This window comes from Dreissena polymorpha, chromosome 1 (genome assembly GCF_020536995.1).
Source record: "Dreissena polymorpha isolate Duluth1 chromosome 1, UMN_Dpol_1.0, whole genome shotgun sequence".
Classification (NCBI taxonomy): Eukaryota; Metazoa; Mollusca; class Bivalvia; order Myida; family Dreissenidae; genus Dreissena; species Dreissena polymorpha.
The window spans coordinates 95,616,767-95,632,372 of NC_068355.1; the positions used below are offsets into that span (position 1 = coordinate 95,616,767).

The 15,606-nt window shown below is 33.7% G+C and overlaps 1 protein-coding gene across 1 annotated transcript in view; it reads right to left on the reverse strand.

Annotated features, from left to right (window-relative positions):
- Positions 1-316: 316 nt before the first annotated feature.
- The window catches only part of LOC127841365 (glycogen [starch] synthase-like), a 76,504-nt gene continuing 61,214 nt past the window's right edge, over positions 317-15,606 (reverse strand). Inside the window, exon 15 of the mRNA XM_052370174.1 lies at positions 317-6,933. Within this exon, the coding sequence (XP_052226134.1) occupies positions 6,784-6,933 (150 nt within the window). The 3' untranslated portion in view covers positions 317-6,783. The remainder of the gene's footprint in view (positions 6,934-15,606) is intronic.

A 15,606-nucleotide genomic window follows, 5' to 3' on the forward strand; every position in this document is an offset into this window, starting at 1 on the left:
TACATCCTACTTATACAAAAGTCGATTCCGAACTTGGACACGCCTTTTCCAAGTGATATTCAAAGCATTGATGTTTGAGGCAGAACTTTTGGTAACTATGCAGTAGATACTGGTTTCCAGGTGCCAAATGTCTTAATTCAGTAAAATCAAATATCACGTACAGCATGTGTTAAAAAAGTAAAAAGACTTGCCTAAAGCATGGCGCAATTGTTTCAATTTGTTATGGAGATCAGTATTTTAGTCAGTCGAAAGTGAAACAGTTAGTACATATAAATGCAAAAGAGACAATGAAATAAAAAAAAAAAAAACACATACACACAGCAATAGATATATTTATATATTTGATAGCTTTTTTAGTATACATTGTATTTGGGTCTGGCTATGTCCACATGCTTGTCACAAACAATCCAGGTAACAAATAAGAAATTTTTTAACAATCAAGACTATATAACAGAAAACACACAACTTTCTGATAAAACAAGCATGGCACACATCGCAGGTCAAAAGAAGTATATATATATATATATATATATATATATATATATATATATATATATATAATAAAAACAATAATATATTTTAAGCAACATTTCAAATGAAGCTATATAAAACACTCGCATACAAAATGTATTGAAGAGCATTAATTTTAGTATCAAACTGGACAATTCACTCGAAGCTGCCTGAGCACATAACTTAAACTGTCCCTTAGACACTTAGATAACTCAGAGGTAATAAAATAAGTTAAAAGTAATCTTCACCGTGGCGTTATTCATATGCTTTTGGGCAGGTTTTTTTCAGCAAATATATTAAGAAATTCTGAGTAATCAGCCACAGACCAATGATAATTTGTAGTGCGCAAAAGCAAAGAATATGTACATCACTTTTCTTTTACATACTAGTTTGGCGAGTAGAGGGAAATATTCTTTATGCATATGCTTGAAGTTATGTCCGCAATTAAACTGTACTAGTTTGGCGAGTAGAGGGAAATATACTTTATGCATATGCTTGAAGTAACATCCCAAATTAACCTGTTAAGAAGTCTGCATGGGCTGGGGATGAATCTTTCCATCAAAGAAAGAGTTAAGAAAGGACTCGATTAAAACTGACAATTCCTTTAACATGGAATGTGTTCACCTTGATTAAGTTTGCATTTATAACTATTTATTTTTTATTTTTAGCAAATAGATGCGATTAAATACATTATATGCAGTTGTTGATTTTAACTATTCCTCTTTTGCCGCATTTTGTTGACTTGAATAATAAGCCATCTTATCTGTTTAACCTATTACCACTTAGATACGTTTTTTGGACACATGTCTAGTCCCTCAAAAAGTTAAATTTAATTAAAGACCTTTCTTACTAGATTCAAGTTTAAAAGGCATCATATCCAACCCTTACATATTGATGAGCAGCAAACAGCATAAAACCTGAGCAGACTGTCAGTTACTCGCTGGCTGTTCTGGTTTTAAGCTGGTTGCAAAAGCCATTATCACTTTCCTTCTTATGGGGGAAAAGGGTAAACATATGCATATTACCTCATATATACTGTTGATTGACTGGTACAAAATTAGTTGTCTTATTATTATGTCTAAACAGGTGAACTAGTATTACCCCACTATACATTGCAGCACATAAGGATTTTGATACAGTAATGTGGTCATGCACCATAGGCTCATAGCAATATTACAAGGCAACAACAATAGCTGCAACAATTACTGATAGAACCTGAAAATTCAGTATCTCTTTACTTTTGAGAAGTGATCCCAATTGTTAAAACAAGACTATTGCCAAGCAATATATGTCCCCTACCGGCTCCACCATTGTCAAATTATTATTTTATTTGTTCATAGCAACAATTTTTTATGTAGGAACACAATTAAATGACGTGCATAATGTCCATATTGCCATCTATCCATGTTTCAAGTTTCATAAAAAAAATATGAAGAACTTTTAAGTTATCGCAGGATCCAGAAATGTGTGACAAACAGACACACAAGAGCACAAACCATAAGTCCCCTCCGGTGAACATATGTACAGAACAATCCAAAAAAATACAATGCAACAAACAGTGTCACACATTTTGTATACATTAAAATGAAAATATATAGCATATACGTATAAAATATAAAAAAGAACAATATTTGGTTGGCTGGTAAACAATTAAACATTTTGTTTGAGATGCTTTTTGATTTCAGACATTTTCTTTTTTTGCGCCAAAATCATCAAATACACATACAAGAATACACATTTCATTTAAATTTAGGCTCATGTCAGGTAATGCTAAGGGACTTTTTGAATAAGAGGTGTAACGATAGGTTAGAGTAAGTAGGCAATGAGCTTTACAACACTTACCATAAAATGTATCTCATTTTAACAAAGATAATGAGAACAAAACTTTGAGTGCGATAACTTGATCACAAGTCAATAATTAAAGTTAATGTAAAATATGCAAGAGATCTAGAACATGCATAGACAAAAGTTAATACATCACTGAAGCAAATCAGAATAATCAGTCACATCAATATCCCAACAACATTTCAGAATTATCAGTCAGGTCAATATCCCAACAACATTTCAGAATAATCAGTCAGGTCAATATCCCTACAGCAATTCAGAATAATCAGTCAGGTCAATATCCCAACAACATTTCAGAATTATCAGTCAGGTCAATATCCCTACAGCACTTCAGAATTATCAGTCAGGTCAATATCCCAACAACATTTCAGAATAATCAGTCAGGTCAATATCCCTGAAGCACTTCAGAATAATCAGTCAGGTCAATATCCCTACAGCACTACAGAATTATCAGTCAGGTCAATATCCCAACAACATTTCAGAATAATCAGTCAGGTCAATATCTCTGCAGCACTTCAGAATAATCAGTCAGGTCAATATCCCTGCAGCACTTCAGAATAAGCAGCCATTCAATATCCCTGCAGCACTTCAGAATAATCAGTCAGGTCAATATCCCTACAGCACTTCAGAATAATCAGCCAGGTCAATATCCCTACAGCAATTCAGAATAATCAGTCAGGTCAATATCCCTGCAGCACTTCAGAATAATCAGTCAGGTCAATATCCAAACAGCACTTCAGAATAATCAGTCAGGTCAATATCCCTCCAGCACACTTCTGAACAACCACTTCAGGCAATTTCCCTACAATTACACTCATATACATCTGTATTACAAACCCAAAATTTCTACATTATTCAATTTATGAAAATGTCAAATAACTTATAAAGATTGAACTATTATGTTATAAATACTGGTAGTAGTAACACAACTAAGTAGAAAATTAGGTGTTCTCCAATTGTAAACTGGACTAAAATATAAATCTATAAAATATAATGTCATATATTAATATACACTAAATAACATTGTTGTTTTTATTATAAGACTGAACCTTATGATAAATATAATATAAACTGTATACAGTATGAGATTTTTAAAGACCAGGGAAAATACATGCTAAGCATCAGATTGGCATGCAAACAGATTGCATCTATATGTAGATTAAACTTAACAAAACGATCTGAAACATTAAGACAGTTCTAGACTCAAGAGTAGTTTTCAAAGACATGAAAAGCTGCTTTTTTGACACTATACAATAATTAAATGTGAGGTAATAGTCTGACTGAAACATACAAGTTCAAATGTCACATGAGGTGAGCAAGTGTACACATCTATTTGTATAATCAAGTACAGTAAAACTAGAAAAAGACATAGATAAGCATCAAACATAATATGATAAGAAAGAGCTTTGAATTATTGTGCTAACTTCTGTCGTATTTATCACACAGTATTTTCATATTTCTTATATTTGCTGTGTTCAATAAATAAAGAAAAATATAATAATATCTTGGCAAATCAATGCAGATTACCAGAAAGTTTCAACCTTCAGCTCCATTATAAAAAAAAGCCTTTGGCTCATTGACACACTTTCAAGTGTGTTCCAAGTTCCAATACATGGTATCATAGGAGAAGTGAGAACGCTCCACATTTAACACCAATTGCGTTAATTGAAGGAGTCAGTTTGTTTAACTTACATGCATTTTCTATATTAAATATTCAACTTATGACAGAGCAAACATAATGAGGTCTTAAGTGGAACTTGTTAAGAGTTTTCTTGACTAATGATTACTTATTTGACAAATACACTTTGCTTAACATTATAAAGGCTTGCTCCAGCCCAAATGAGTAAGAATTGGCTCTGTCTCAGGGCTGATACTTTTTATACATACTTATGACAATTAAGATTTAATCATTAGAGTCTAACAATTTAAATGTAAATCACAAATTAAATGGAGAAAAAAAGTTTCAATATGACACAAATGCCCCCACATTCCACTTTTTTCAAATTTGACCTTTGAATTGTTTTATTGTTACATTGGTCTTTGACGTAAGAAAACAGGTGCTATACATAACACTTCTTATGATAGTTTACTCTTTAAAAAAAACATCAATAAATGGCAAGGTTATGGCTGAGAAAGAGATTTCAAATGTGACATCAGACCTTTAAGTGTGGCATTGACCTATGAGGAAGGGGGTGGGTGTTACATGCTGCAAGTTTTCTAATGATAGTTTACATCGTTGCCAAGTTATCTGAGATTGCATCAATATATGGTGAAGTAATGGCTGAGACAGGAATTTTCAGATGGAAATCCCAACAGTCATACAGTGCAACTGCTATATGCCTTCTTTTCCGCAATGGGTCAAACAAAATATTAAACAATCATAGTTCTCAATGTGAGCTGAATAAAAAGTATACAAATAACAAGCTTAATTGAAAAACAAAACTGTAAAATATTTGCTACACCACATCTCCAGCTATTAATTTATGCATAACGTACTGTTAAGGTACTTTGTTGTTGTTTTCTCATACAGTTTAGAATAATACAAAATAAAACTCCTCTTTAAAGCAAAAACAAATCATTAAAAAAAAAGAAAAAAGTTTGACATGCAATGGTTTTATGGATCACTTAAGTGTATGTACATTTCCCGCTTTACGACCAGTCCAGTTGCCTAACCACACAACACAAAAATCCAGGCTACTTAATCTACTACACAAGTGTCAACATATGCAGAGATTTAAATAAAATAAATGATCAACAAAATCACACATTTTCTACAGGCAAAAACACAAAGTAAACACATACATGTAAAAATAGCACTCAATCTATATAATAATGTAACAATACAATGACACATATATTAATACACACAGATCTCACAGTACACATGTTTACATATTCAATGTAACAGGTATCAACATAATACACTAAATTAAATCTCAATGGTATCTTTTAAAAACATTCGAATCATATGGAAAACTTTTCAAAATAGACTGTTTTTAAGCTTGATATACAAAACACCAAAGGAAGTGATGCCAACACAAATATGCAATTTATATATTGTTAAAACAATGCAGTTTAATTCCACGTATGGGTTACAAGTTTAATCCATGACAAAGTAGCAAATTAAATCATTCTGCAACATAACAATTAGGCACCTGTACAAAATATATATTTGATCCTGATACATAAAAGCATTTTTTCTGCAAGACCCAACTAAGTTTTTCTATATTATTGAAATCACAGTTAACACAATTAACTTTCATATCAACATGATAAAAATGGTGAACCAAGATGGTGTCCGTATCTGATTTGTTAAAAAACAACAAGAGATTTGTTTGTCAGAAACACAATCCCCCCTACTACGCCGCTTTGAATTTTTTTGTTATTATATCCCTTTAAAAAATATTACTTCCCTTGTGAAAATGATCTGTACCTGCCAAATGATATATCAAAGCGCTGAAGGCACTGAAGTTGTTCGCTATTGCATAATCTTAGACGCACTTCAGTTTTCAAAATTATGTTATAGCTTTTTATATCGCAAGTTTGAAATGAACATAACCCATTCAAATTTATAAAGAGTGTGTCAAGCACAGGTCAAGATGTGTGTGCACTGTTTATCCTCATATTTATATCATAGAGATGACTTAGACAAAATAACAACAATATGTCTCTTTTTTCGCAATTGGTTGCTGCACTGGCAACCATCTTTAGAATTTTGTTAACCTTGCTAAAAAATAACAAGATTATAATCATGTACATGTTGTGTTATGTGTATCTAATACTCTATCTATTTTCTTTAAATTATTGATCACAATTTTGCCAACATGACAGACTTTAAATGCAGCATTAAGCCCCGTTTTCCCTAAAAGCAGCCAATATGTACAGATTTCAATGATAAACTGGCAAATGTCGTCGCACAAGCTGTTATAAACACTAGACTGGCCAATATCGTTGAACAAGCTCTTAAACCTTATACATGCTGTCTGCTTCAGTGTACCAGTGGTTAAGTATTAACAGGCAATGGTTATCATTACTAGCTGCAGTTGTCGTCCCTAGCGTAGTTAAAGCAGACTGATTTGCAAAACTGCCTCTCTACTTTAGTATGAGCTAACGCTCACACTAAAAATAGAAATTATCTCCTTTTAAAGCATGTTACTTCCCTTCAATTAAGTTGTTTGACCTTTGACCTTGAAGGATGACCTTAACCTTTCACCACTCAAAATGTGCAGCTCCATGAGATACATATGCATGCCAAATATCAAGTTGCTATCTTCAATATTGCAAAAGTTATGGCAATTGTTAAAGTTTTCGGACGGACTGACAGACGAACAGTTCAACTGCTATATGCCACACTACCGGGGGCATAAAAAAAGACATATGCATATAAGATTTTTGCTTTAGACTGTGTCCCAAAGTTCCACCTTTTGATTAAAACTCTTCATCATCGTCTGTAGGATTGTCCTCATCATCAAACTTGACTGGCTTGCTCTCCTCATCAGACATGGCCGGCGTGGAACTGCGCGACTGCGAAGGAGACGGAGGCTCGGAAGCAGGCTTGGGGTACATCATCTTCTTTGGCTGCAAGCACAAAATAGAGGATATCAAGAGATATAAGTTGTTCAAAATATAAGCGTGTGTTACTTTTACCATTATTAAAGTTTTGAGACAAATTTCTCTTTTTTTTCTCGCAAATATCTAGAATGAATGTTTAATTTTGAAGATCTTGTTTATACTTAGTGCTGATTTGGGCGAATGTTCATTTACTGAGATTTATTAATAATGGTAACCATAACCCAAATAGATCTTTTTTTTAATCTGGACCCTGAAATGCAAAGAAGGCACCCTTATTCTTGAAATCTGTGACAAGTTTGCTCTTGAAAGGCTCATACTATTTATTATGTTTCACAAGATTGCAATATTATAAATTGTGATAAAACCGCAAATCTCAATACAAAAATTGTCTAAATCTATAAGAACAAAGGCTGCGTTTATGAAACACAATGCCCCCTACTGCACTCAAGTCCATGGCTCATATCTTCCTCAAAAATCAATAGACCAGAATGAAACCCAAAATTTATCTGAAAGTCATGTAGGTAGACTCGCACATCAAAATCAGGTCAATATCTGCAAGTGTTTCGGAAATAAATCCAGAAACTGTTATTCTAGAGAAAAGTCTATCACCTAGAACTTTGCCAGAAATCAGTGGGCAGAAAGGAGACTCGAACTTGATATGTATGTCATTTAGGTAAACTCATGCACTTAAAATAAAGTAAAAATCCTGAAAGCGTTTAAAGGAAAAAACTCTGGAAACAGAATGCCAATAGGAGTGAACGACGGACGGACAAAATATGTGAGAGCTATATTCCACCCTATCGGAGGCATAAAAAACAATGAACCAAATACAAATACCGGTATTAAAACAAATGATTTGATCATCATATACAGCAGGGTTTACTTATACACGTATACTGAAATAAAAGTGGGACTTCCATCTTGATGTCTGGGGCATCCAGAAATTATTGCTTGGAAGTCAGGACTTCCAAAAGAAGAAACATTTCGAAGACCAACCCATAACTTCGCCAAAAATCAATTGACAGGACGAAACTCACACTTCATTGTTGAGTCATGTAGCAGAGCTCCAGATAAGGGTCCTATTTTCGTAATTAAGAATTATTTTCAAGTCCGTTACGTTTTTATTTTAAAATCTGGTCGTACCATTAAGAATTACAAAATCAAGTTACGAGTATTATTATTACATCGGTTTGTATCGATTTTTATTGAGTTCTTTTCACGTATTAAAGATCTTTTCGGTACTTATATAGAATGGTTATCGGGTTTGTTTATTGAAGCGCATTCTCTTTCCAATACAAGCGGCGGCGCGTGTACAGTCTATCTGTCAAAAAAATGGCTATTCCCAAAGGACATCCTAAAAAACTGCTAAGTGTGCAAAAAACACGCTTTTAACATATTGTACGCAAAGTGAGCCGAAGTGGAATGTTAAGAAAGACATTATAGAAAAGATCTTATACAATGACTCCCATAATTATTTATTTTTAGGCCATTTAGAAAAGTTAAGAATTATTTTCCACAACTTAGTAGTAACGTTAAGTATAAAATTTCAGAGTTAAGAATTCTTTTTGAAAATCTGGTAGTATCTTTAAGAATTTCACAAAACCTTATCTGGAGCTCTGATGTAGGTACTCTCAAATACCAAAAATCAGCTCAATATCTGAAAGCGTTGCATACGAAACCTCTGGAAAAGGGTCATTATAGAGAAAAGTCCATCGCCCATAAGTTTGCAAAAATTCAATGGACTGGAATGCAACTCAAACTTTATCTGTAGGTCATGAAGGTAGACAAACATATACTAAATATCAGCTCTATATCTGAAAGTAAAAACCTCTGGATAACGGAATTTCGGCCGGACTTACTGACAGTGCAACTGGTGTAGGCCAATCTACCAAGGGCACACAAATTAAACTTATATTGAGTAAATTCTTATTAAAAATCATTTCATGGCCAAATCAAATTGTAACAAGCAAAAAACAATTCACCTGTTTTTTGCTTCACTGGAGTTTATTATTACTAATCATATATGATTAACATGTGTGATTGAGAAACAGTTAGACTGTTTCCCCAAGAACGATAGATCAATGTATGGCATGTTTCTAACATCAGTAGGCTGATATTTTACATCTATTTATTTCAACCACAAATAGCTATTTTATTGAGATACAGATTGCTGTTACAGTTTTAAATGCTGCATGAATGCTGAGAAGTTTTCAAAACTAAAATAATCATATCTAGAACAACAATCACTTCATTCCTGATCTATACAAGTTTGTTTTTCAAATAACTACTCCTATGCTTTTTTGACATAATATTTCGCAACTGTAAGTGACATACATGTTCTATATGATAGCATGATACAAATACTGTGAAACCATTATTAATCGTCAGGCATTAATTTTCATAAATTTCGTCAGTCGACCGATCGGCGAATTTAAGATCCTAACGAACATGCATGCTCTATGTTTGAACAAAAACAAACACTAAGTTGAACAATATTTTAAAACTTTACCGTAGACATGAGGCATTAAATTCCAACATAATCCATGCACACATTCACTGCTGTTTCGTAATCAAGATTAATCCGGTTTTGACACAAAGGGATGTAGATTACACAAGGTACTCAACTGACACGTTACACTTCTTTAAAACGCGTGTGCAGTACAGCTGTATCAAATGCGTTGACTTCGTTTATGTAGAATGGTAATGAATTAGCGCTAATTGTTTATAACTTTATTACCCATTAGGTGCATTGTGTTTTTCAGGGGTGTTGCATATTAGCCATCACGCAGCGAATGCTGATGAAAGACAATAAACCAAATGAAAAGATGACGATTTGTGATCAACATGCGTATTTATCACAAATTAATAAAGAATATTTTAATTGCTGTTTGTTGTTTGATTGTTTTCGTTTAACCACACTTATTACTATTTTAAATGTATCAATTTATTTATTTTTAAATTATTGTCATTATTGATTTATATACCGGTAGTTTACTTTTTAAGAACAAACACACACATAGAGTTTATAATTTTAATGTTGATATCAGAATAAAAAAACATTTTATTTGAAAAAAAACAACACTTAACAAACTGGAACCTCTTTCGTATAACACAAACAGTTTTTCAACGGTATTGAGAGCATTTTAATAAAAATCATACCAACTAGAATTACGATTGTTATCAGTATGGCAATTATAATAATATAAAAAGACTAATGGGCAATTGGCTTCGTTGTTACAAACACTCGTTAACGGTTATTCGATCCCACTTTTCCGCTAATCATAACAATGAACGTGTGAATGGCATACATTAAGAGGGTCCATTACTGTCCCTTGATAACAAAAGACTAGTTAATTTGCATGTGACAAACAGGGCCCACCTCCTGCAGTGATTCTCAAGTGTGTTCCCGCATTCGTACGATTTTTCGCAACCGCGAATGATCGCGAATATGTATTACACACAAATCAGATTTTGACCGACGCATTTTTTAAAATTCAAAATCAGAAATCAGCGAATTTAAGTGCTGACGAAATCGTCATTTTTTATAAAAATGACGAAATTTTGTGCTGTCGAAAATAAATGGTTTCACAGTATCTTAAAAAAGGCTCAGTAATTAGCATATAACATACATAAATACACTCTATACAAATATTAATTTGTTTGTTGTGCTCTATACAAATTCATGGTTATTTGTGACAAAAGGAGAAATAAAAATATTTTTGAAAACAATTAACGATAAAATAATTCAATGGTACAGAATATGATTATATGATGAAAAGCATACGATAAAAGCTATTGTTCTGCTTTTTAAGTATAATGTATTTTTGAATGTAACAAGACAGTTGGCCACAAATAACTAGAGCTTTGTCACAGACGTGACGAATTCCCCACATGCCGCATTGACACATAATATTATGCATGTCGTCTTCACAAAAAACAGCGGACACCATGCGCAATTTTTAAAACGCATTAAGTGACCCCTTGACCTTGTTTTTGACTCAGAAAGGCCCTTTGTTCTAACTTTGCCTTAAGATCATCTCCATAAAACTTCTGACCAAGTTTGGTGAAGATCGGATGTAAACGACTTGAATTAGAGAGCGGACAACATGGTGAGGTTTAAAACGCACAGATACCCCATGACCTAGTTTTTGACCCGGCATGACCCATATTCAAACTTGACCTAGAAATCATCAAGATACAACTCCTGACCAAGTTTGGTGAAGATTGAATGAAAACTACTTGAATTAGAAAGCGGACAACATGGTGAGGTTTAAAACGCACTAAGTGACCGCGTGACATTGTTTTTGACCCGGCATGACCCATATTCAAACTTGCCCTAGGCATTATAAAGATACAACTTCTGACCAATTTTGGTGAAGATTGGATAAAAACTACTTGAATTAGAGAGCGGACAACATGGTGAGGTTGAAAACACACTAAGTGACCCTGTGACCTAGTTTTTGACCTGGCATGGCCCATGTTCAAACTTGACTTACACATCATCTAGTTACAACTTCTGACCAAGTGTGGTGAAGATCGGATTTAAACTATTTGAAATAGAGAGCGGACACCATGCTCAATGTGTGAAACGTACTAAGTGACACTGTGACCTAGTTTTTGATCCGGCATGGCCCATGTTCAAACTTGGCCTTCAGATCATCTAGATAAAACTTCTGACCAAGTTGGGTAAAGATCGGATGAAAACTACTTGAATAAGAGAGAGGACACCATGCTGAATGTTAAAAAGCCCACTTAGTGACCCCGTGACCTAGTTTTTGACCCAGCAAGGCTCATGTTCGAACTTGGCCTTAAGATCATCTAGATACAACTTCTGACCAAGTTTGGTGAAGATCGGATGAAAACTACTTGAATTAGAGAGTGGACAACATGCTGAATGTTTAAAACGCACTAAGTGACCCCGTGACCTAGTTTTTGACCCGGAAAGGCCCATGTTCAAACTTGGCCTAGACATCATGTAGATACAACTTCTGACCAAGTTTGGTGAAGAACGGAGGAAAACTTCTTAAATTAGAGAGCGGACACTTAATACAGACCGACAGACAGACAAACCGACCGACAAGTTCACTCCTATATACCCCCTAAACTTCATTTGTGGGAGTATAATTATCTTAAGCCATGTGTGAAATTTCATTTAAATATCTGAAGTTGTTACAGTGATATGGAGTTGCACACAAACTGTAACCAACTTTTGCCACTACAATCAGAGGATAATTCTGTTAAATTGCAGGTTGCAGTTATGGTCTTTAATTAACTCCCATTAAGGCACTGACACCATGTGCCGATGTACATTATAATACCTGTAGACTTTACAGAGATATGGAGTTATTGCATGTAAACCTTAACCTTTACAATTGTGCTTAAAAAACAAGGGGTCAACATAAGCACTCACAGACTTGTAAAATTCATGAAAAAAATCACTATTGACAGTACTGTTTTTTGCTGCTCTAGTTATGAAACTTGATACAATCCTTATTAAAACAGCTCACTGAAGTACAAGGTATAATAACTAATAAAGATGTCTTGGTGATGTTTGACTCCACTTTTAAAATTGCAAGGTGATGAAGTAAACAATCTCAAAAGCTAGGACAGACTTGAACTGAAGCACAGTCATATTGTGATAGATATATTAAACTTACTACAAGCAAGCAAAAGAAATATAAAGAAACATTTTTGAGGATGCATGTAAAGTTTTGTAATTTAAAATAAATGCGTTTAGAAAAATTACAAAACAACAACAAAAATACATACCTTCCCCTATAAATGAAAAAAAAACGTTCAAATTATATGGAAGTATAGGAATGTCATTGAAGTTTTAACGTAATAACAATTAGTTTTTGCACACTTAAAAATAAAGTTTTTCTCCAAATATTTAGATTTAAAAATTATTAAACAAGAGATGTTTTTGTCAGAAACACAATGCCCCCTTCTGCACTGCTTTGAAGCCATATATTTGACCTTTGACCCTGAAGGATGACCTTGACCGTTCATCGCTCAAAATGTGCAGCAAGTTGCTATCTGAAGCCACATAGAAGTTATGAGCATTTTTCAACCCTAAATGAGGAACCTACATGCAAAGTGTGACAGAAAGACAGACAGACGGATGGACGCTCTGATCACTATATGCCCTCCTTTGAGGGCATAAAAACAAACAGATTTCCTAAAATTTAGGGTCTAACAATTTAGAGGCACTATATTGTATTGCCTGTTGGAAATGGGTTTGCAATGTTTACAGTGTCAATTATTTTAATAAACAATAGCACAGGCTTGTAAATTATCATACCGTATAGTATAAATTACTTTTATGTATGTTGCACTTGAGGGGTTCGGTTTTTTACCGGTATACATGCTCATTTACCTAATAATGCAAATGTAATGGCCCATAGTCTTAAGGCATACGTCTGCCAGGTTTTATGACCTTAATCCCTTTGTAAAAACACACATTAAGTGTCACCTGCTAACCGCCACATGGCAGAATTCTGGTGAAATAGTATGGTAAAATAAACAGTCCGAAAATTTAGGGTAGTTAATTTCAGTTGAAGACGAGTGTGAGAGAAAATTAAGGGTCATTAATTGGTTTGTCCAAAAATTTAGAATGTCAGAAAACTGAGATTAATTACAGTTGTTCTTAAGTTCAGAACAACCAACAAAAACTTTGAATGACAATGATTAATACCAAGTTATTTTAAATAACTTAATGCATGTCCAAATAAAGATGTACTTAAAAAGGGAAAAATTTGTATACCAGATTTTGCAATTGATAAAAAACTGCATAAAGTTTCACAGAATTCTGCAGCTTAAAATAATGAACATATATAAGAAGAGTGACAGTCTCAAACCTCTGACCAGCATACAGTTCTACTCCTCTTATAAGATGTGTAAATTAAACACAAAATTAAAACATAGCTCAAACATAGCCTTCAGACGACCATTTTGGATTGCATTATGAAAAAGTTTTCTGTAAATCAAACTTAAACTGATGAAGAAGTTCAAATGACCAGAAATGCTCAAGGACCAACCAACCCCCCTTCTCAAAATAAAATGCACTTTTTAACAAAATACGCTTTAAAAAGTGTATTTTTTCTGCATTTTTACCAAAAAGTGTATTTTTTCTGCACTTTTTCCATAATAAAGTGCACTAAAGTGCCTTTTTTCTGTATTTTCATTATCTTTAAGTGTATTTTACTGTACTTTCAGTGTATCTTCTGTAGACTAAGTGCATATTTTTATGCAATAAGTGCATTTTTTAATGAAGTGCATTTTTGTGCATATAAGTGTATCTTCTGATTTGCAAAAAAATATTCTTTCTGTACAAGTGTATTTTTAAGTGCATCTTCATAAAAAAGAGCAACACTATAGCAAACAAGGGCTGTTTGTAAAACATGCATGTCCCCATATGGGCTCTCCGTTGTAGTAACAGCCATTGTGTGAATATGTTTGACCTAGATCAATAGGGGTCATCTGCGAGTCATGATCAATGTACCTATGAAGTTTCATGATCCTAGCCATAAGAATTCTTGAGTTATCATCCAGAAACCATTTTACTATTTTGGGTCACCGTGACCTTGATCTTTGACCTAGTTACCTGAAAATCAATAGGGGTCATCTGTGAGTCATAATCAATGTATGAAGTTTCATGATCCTAGGCATAAGCGTTCTTGAGATATCATCCGGAAACCATTTTACTATTTCGGGTCACTGTGACCTTGACCTTTGACCTAGTGACCTGAAAATCAATAGGGGTCATCTGCCAGTCATTATCAATCTACCTATGAAGTTTCATGATCCTAGGCATAGGCGTTCTTGATTTATCATCCGGAAGCCATTTTACAATTTCGAGTCACCGTGACATACACCTTTGACCTTGTGACCTGAAAATCTTTAGGGGTCATCTGAGAGTCATGATCAATTTACCTATTAAGTTTCATGATCCTAGGCATAAGTGTTCTTGAGTTATCATCCGGAAACCATTTTACTATTTCGGGTAACCGTGACCTTGACCTTTGACCTAGTGACCTCAAAATCAATAAGGGTCATCTGCGAGTCATGCTTAATGTACCTATGAAGTTTCATGATCCTAGGCCTTAACGTTCTTGAGTTATCATCCGGAAACCATCTGGTGGACGGACATACGGACCGACATGAGCAAAACAATATACCCCCTCTTCTTCGAAGGGGGGCATAATAACTGAAGTTAAAGGACAGAGATATAGTGTTTAATAGGAGGATTGTACTGAAGTCTTTTTTATCTTCACATAATGTTAAATGGTCTTATTGTTGCAAGTTGTCTGCTCATAAAATATGTGAATCAGTAGAGCAGCTTTTAAAAGGAAAAGTACAACTAAATCAGGCTTTGGTAACTAATTTAAAAGATTGAAAGTGTCAAAAATATTATGCGGGCTTGCCAGAATCAATAATATCTCCACAATATAAAAAAATCAGTATTTGAACTTTCTAACACTGATATTTAATCCCAATTCAATTAATGTCTACCACATTGACTATTAACATACATTTTAAAAGGCAATTTAAATAATATTTATAATGTTATTATTATTTGCTAACACCATTCAGTATGTTATATTGAAATATTCAAAATTAAATATAATATGCTAATGGTGTTGTGTATTATTCAATAAATATGTTGGTGTTGAAATCAGT